Source organism: Hyperolius riggenbachi, chromosome 4 (assembly GCF_040937935.1).
Source record: "Hyperolius riggenbachi isolate aHypRig1 chromosome 4, aHypRig1.pri, whole genome shotgun sequence".
NCBI lineage: Eukaryota > Metazoa > Chordata > Amphibia > Anura > Hyperoliidae > Hyperolius > Hyperolius riggenbachi.
The window spans coordinates 234818500-234824567 of record NC_090649.1 but is presented as its reverse complement, the minus strand read 5'-3'; the positions used below and the strand labels follow the sequence as shown (position 1 = coordinate 234824567).

Below are 6068 nucleotides of genomic sequence, written 5' to 3'. Positions count from 1 at the left end.
GCCACACAGAATTGCTTTCCGGAAGCCCGCAGCAGGGAGGACGGTGTGTTACATCAAACCGTGAGTTTGTGCTTAGGAAAATTGACCTTGTCCTAAAGAAAATTTGATATTAGTCTAGAGTTCTTTTTTAACATTACGGATGCAAATAAACTGACAATATACAGTATTGTGTAATGTAAATTCTCCCCAAATAACAATATATATATTTTGTTCCATCAAAAATGTACATGCTTTGCAGAATATAATTAATATACTGAAACGGTGTTAATAAAACGTCTATTTTTTATGGCTATGAATCTTATATTGTTTGTAACAAACTAGAATTTTTGCTAATTCTGATCCAAGCTATTTGTGGAAGGCGAGATTACAGGTAAAAGCATGTTTATTGCAGTAATGTCAGTTTCTCAAGGGAATGTTCAAGTGCAGCTTTTCTAAAGGAGTGAACTTGAGTATACAAAGCACGTTTGTGCCATTATTGATATGTGTACGCATAGGTTTGGACACTTTCCACCTACTGACGATTGAAATGCACAGTCACTAACTGTATATTTTCTACTCTACTAGTGTTCTTGAAATATTAAATCTTGTTTGACCTCAAGCAATTGGCTCCTGAACAGAAATAAGAGTGAAAGACCACTGTAAGTCTGTTGTTAACATGGAGCTATAAACAGTAATATAGGCATAACATAATTGTTATCGAATATGGCCATTTTCAGGTAAAATAGGCAACAAGCCTTGTGTGTGCAGATATTATAAGAGAACAGTAAACATAGGCTGTGCTGGATGTTTTTTGGCCAACTGCCACTCTTTACCCTGGCCAGCTAGAAAAGGAGGGTTTTGCCTGCTCTTCCTGCTTTCAATTTCAGTTTATTAATTAAAGGACCACTATCGCTGAAAAAAGTAGGCAGTTAAAATCTGACAGAACCGACAGGTTTTGGGCCGGTCCATTTCCTCACGGGATATTCTCAGGGTTTTCTTTGTTTTCAACAGCATTTCCTGAACAGCAGCTGCAATGTCTTAGGGCCCGTTTCCACTAGGAGCGGTGCGATGCGGCTACATAGCCGCATCACACCGCAGGTGTCCTGAAACACATGCACAGCAATGGAAGAGTTTCCGCTGCATGTTGTGCGGAGCGATCCGAGAATCTACAGCATGCAGCATGCAGCATGCTGCAGATTCTCGCACGGCCGCAGCCGCGTCCCATCTCCTCCAATACTCTTCTGCATCGGGAGATGCGGAAGTGATGCGGCAAGCGGCGGAAGTGATGCGATGTGGCTAGGTAGCCGCATTCGCATCACTTAGTAGTGGAAACGGGTGTTACCGACAAAATAGTGTGCAAGTGAGCAAGGTGCCTGGCTGGTATCTTACTATTTTGGCAGTTAAACTGCTGTTCTGGAAATGCTGTTGAAAACAAAGAAAACCCTGTGAATCCCCCATGAGGAGATGGACTGGCCCAAAACCTGTCAGTTCTGTCAGATTTTAACTGCCTACTTTTTCACGATAGTGATCCTATAAATTGCAGACCTAGGGCTGGTTCACACGACCAGTACATTTTAAGTGCCAGTGATTTAAAAAGCTCTTGCTAGTGCAATGCTATAGGGAATTTTTTGAAAAAAATCACATCACTCAAGTGGGATCTCACACAGAGCATTACATTAGCAAGAGCTCTTAAAATCACAAGCACTTAGAAAAGTGCTTGCAGTGTGAACCAGCCCTAATACAATTGTTTAAATTGTTGTGAATGAGAATTTTTAAACATTATAAAGAATATTAAAATGAATACAATATTTTTTTGCCATCTCAAAACCATAACAGGTATAAATGCTGATGGTTTTAGTATGCACCTATTGCATTAATCTATTATCACAACATAATACATAGTGATAACATAAGATTGAAAGGGCCTAGGAAATACGTTTACATCTTCTGTTTAAAATAACTTTTCAGTACTGTACTGTGCAATTGAAAAAGTACCAAAAAGTATGCAAAAAAATACTATGTCAAAGTTTCTGGATAGTCTACTGGTTAAGGGCTCTAGCTCTGACACAGGAGACCAGGGTTTGCATCTTGGCACTTCCTGTTCTGTAAGCCAGCACCTATTCAATAAGGAGACCTTGGGCAAGACTCAATGGTACTACTGCCTACTGAGAGTGCCCTAGTTGAAACATTGAATTGGATAGGGCCCAAAGTGCTTAAACATTTTAGATGTATTGAAATTCTGGAGTCTTAAGTGCAAATCTAAGTTAGAATGCTACCTGAACTGACCTGAATTGAGTTTGTATGTATCACCTGTGTTTGTGTGGGTTTCCCCTGGTCACTCAAGAATCCTCCCACATCCCAAAAAAATTCTGATTAATTTATTGGTTCCCCCCAGAAATTGTATTTACACAAAGGTAGGGACTTAAGAATATGAGTTTGGTAAGGATTACATGGTTAACCCCCTCTATGGGGACAGTTAGTGACATTAATGTGCACTTTGTAAAACACTGCAGAAGCCAGTGCTATATAATTACACAAAAATAACAATCATCATCTCACCTTTCCAATATCATAGTTAAGATTTCATTAACCTCCTTGGTGGTAACTCCCAGCCAGGCTTGAGGTGAAAAAAGATGCAAGTAGCAGTATACTCGGCTCGGGGTGACCACTGGGAGGTATAGGGAAGCACAGAAGCGTTTGTAACTCACCTCCCATGGATCTGGACGCTTGAAGCCTGTCTTCTTCTGTTCCTCAGAGGCTCTCAATGCCTCAAGTGAGATTGCTGTTTGTCACATGATGACAGATAGCGATCTCACCATAGAGGTAGAGCTCTACCCAGAGGACAGGAGGAAGATTTGCAGCGTTGGATCCCAGGATGGTGAGTAATGTGCAGGGCTGCAGGAAACCTCTATGCAGAATGATTTTTTTTCCTGCTTGTAGGATCTAAAACAGCCATGGGCAAACTTGGCCCTCCAGCTGTTAAGGAGCTACAAATCCCACAATGCATTTGCCTTTATGAGTCATGACTGTGGCTGTCAGACTCCTGCAATGCATTGTGGGACTTGTAGTTCCTCAACAGTGGAGGGCCAAGTTTTCCCATGCCTGGTCTAAAAGCACATGAAAAAATTGTACTGCTTTTAGATCCTAAAATTAGTAAAGAGTCATACCGCCAGGGAGGTTCATCACTCCTCATTAATGTCACTGTACTTGGTTATTTTTGTCATGAGTATTCTGTGTGTGACAAAGGTCCATCTATAACTCAATGTTTTCGGTCTACACCTATCACATTTACTGTATTATCTATTATCAGGACTTTCTATGAGGACACCAAGATCTTGCTGACTTTGAAATGTATTTGTAAATCCTTTAAAGCATTGTACTGAGAGCAACCTTAAAGGACATGTCCGAGGAAAAATATAAAAACAGATCTACTTACCTGGGGCTTCCTCCAGCCCCTAGCAGCCTATCTGTCCCTCGCTGCAGCTAAGGTGTCCTTGGGTCCCCTCCGTTCCAGATGCCGACCTTGCCAGGTTGGGAATCTACTATGCCTGCGCAATCACGGACCTGCACCGCTCGCGTTCACGTGACTTGGAGCATTCTACACAGACGAAAAAAGTACTGCACCTGCACAGAACACTCCAGGCCACGTGAGCCTGACAGCGAGCGCAATATAAATGTTCTTTGTTTTGTCTCTGGAGGATCCAGAGGCTTCCCTTTACTGAAGTATCTATTTTTTTCCACCCTGGACCTCACAGGTTTGCTTTAAAGGATACCCGAGGTGACATGTGACATGATGAGATAGACATGTGTATGTACAGTGCCAAGCACACAAATAACTATGCTGTGTTCCTTATTCTTCTTTATCTGCCTGAAAGAGTTAAATATCAGGTATGTAAGTGGTTGACTCAGTCCTGACTCAGACAGGAAGTGACTACAGTGTGACCATTTTTACATTGGAGGATGGAGAATTCCATTGATCACAGTGGACAAATGGGATGCAGGAGAGGAGAAAGAGATTGAGGAGTAGACTACATGGGAGGTAAGTAAGACCTGTGTATGGTTATTTTTACATTTTATTTTCAGTTCAGGTTCTCTTTAAGCCGTTGAGCTGCTCTAAAAGTGTTTGCCATTTAGACAATTGCAGACAGCTAGCCAAAGTCCTAGTAGCCAATCTATATGAAGAAACAGTCCAATGAAATATATAACCCATATCAATCAATTAATCTAGATTTGTAGCTAATTGTAGTACAATTAGTACCTGCTTATATAGAACGGAATTACAGTACTGTACTTGTTTTGCACATTATTATGCTTTTGTTTGTTTGTGCAATTAGTTTATTGAATATTCATCTGTATACATATTTGCACATCCATTTACAGAAAATGGATAATTTGTTTTATTTAACAATGATTTTAAAACACTTATTGGTTTCTTCTGTAAGCTGTCAACAGGTCAGAAATGGCAAAGCTGCAGCCTGCCTCAGCTTCCATAATATAGTGAAATGGAATCTCCTGGCCTCTGCTCTCATGCTTTGCTGCTAGTTACTCTTCAGCCTGCACACCTTGCCAAGACCCCTCAGTGAGCCTCCTCCAAGGGTCCTCCATTCACACACACTTTCCATAAACATGCAAAAAGCTGGAGAGGTGGAGTCCCAGGCAGAGCAGGTCTCTCCTGATTGGTGGCTGAAATTACTAGGGAATTATACTCCCTATAAATAATTAGTGTGCCTGTGGAAAAGACTAGTGCCTAGGGATACCGGGGATCTAATGCCAACGGAAAAGGAATCATGAAGGGCATCTGGTAAGAGCAAGAAGTGAACTGCTGGGGATGGAGTTCAGCAAGTTGCAGATGAGTGTGAGCTTAGCACAGGACCTCTTGCCTGCAGCACCTGCACCAGGGCTACAGGGCAGAAGATGAAACTCCACAAATGACAGGATGCTAGCTTGTCTAGGATGCATGTAGTACACATCGCTGCAATAGGCTAAACTAACTTTGTTTCAACAGGAAACTTCCACTTGTCTTGTACTTGATCAGCTTGCTGGGACCTCTGATATCAGCCACCATCCAGCATTATACAAGTAAGTGCACTATGACACTTGTGACTGAGAGGCAGAGACAGAATAGAGATGAAATGGTTACTGCTGGGGGGAGAAGAATAAGGGGCAGCTGGGTTACTGTTCTGTATAATCTTAGCTTGCTTCATTTGCAGGGATGCCAGGTACATATCGCCTTCAGCTTCACCCAGCCATTCTCCGAGGTGGAGCTCTCTGCGTTTGGCATGAATTGCTCTTTGATCCTGAGGGCTGGACAGCAGCCAGATAACTGTAATTGCAGATACAGTACATGCTGCATTAGGACTGAGAGGTGTTTTTGCACAAGGAATGTTGTTTAAAGGAAAGAACTGTAGAGCCAGGGCCGATGCTCAGAAAGAGCCCTCTGTGTGTAGAGTGGGTGCTCTGTCCAGAGCCACAACTCAAGCCCCTTTACAGCGCAGACCAGACCTGAGGAACATTTCCAAACGGCTTCTGGGTCCTATTGAGCTGGTTTGTAAAGAAAAATATTTATTCTTCCCACTCATAGCAGCTGCTTTCAGAAAAGGCAGACCACTGAGTGTTTGTGTTAAAGTGGTCTCCTGTTTGATCTCCCCCCTCTAGTTCTTGTAAATGTCAATAAACCGCAGCCTGTAAGAAGCCTCACAGCCTCCCTCCCAGACATTCCTCTCTGTAAAGAGGGGAGCTGTGTAATTGGGGATGATGAGTCTTGCTCATATTGGTCTGTAGCCAACACCCCTGCTCTAATAGATGTGGTTGTGTGCAATGTAACTGATTACCAAGTCACTGCAGTGATTACTATGCCACTGTGAAAGCATACAGGGAGGCTTGTTCTGATTGCTGAGGCTTCCTACTGTAGACACGAGGAAACAATTACACTGTCATTATCATGCATTAAGGCAAAATACTGTGTAACACTACTGTGATACTAATATCTGACGTGCATTTATATGTAAAGACTCGTTATATTGATGTTATCCCTGTAAAACCTGCACTGTGATCGTTAAAAGTGTAGTCACATTGTTTGCTTTATGTGA

General features: G+C 42.2%; 1 protein-coding gene across 2 annotated transcripts in view; it reads left to right on the top strand.

The window, feature by feature from the left end:
• The first annotated feature begins 3936 nt into the window (after positions 1-3936).
• Positions 3937-6068, top strand: part of COL9A1 (collagen type IX alpha 1 chain) — a 220785-nt gene continuing 218653 nt past the window's right edge. The window contains exons 1-2 of one of the 2 annotated variants that reach the window (XM_068281455.1): positions 3937-4018; positions 4985-5058. In XM_068281455.1, coding sequence (XP_068137556.1) covers positions 3975-4018; positions 4985-5058 — 118 coding nt within the window. In that variant the 5' untranslated portion in view covers positions 3937-3974. Of the gene's footprint in view, positions 4019-4741; positions 4781-4984; positions 5059-6068 lie in introns of those variants that run through there. The other variant, XM_068281456.1, reaches the window with a different exon arrangement.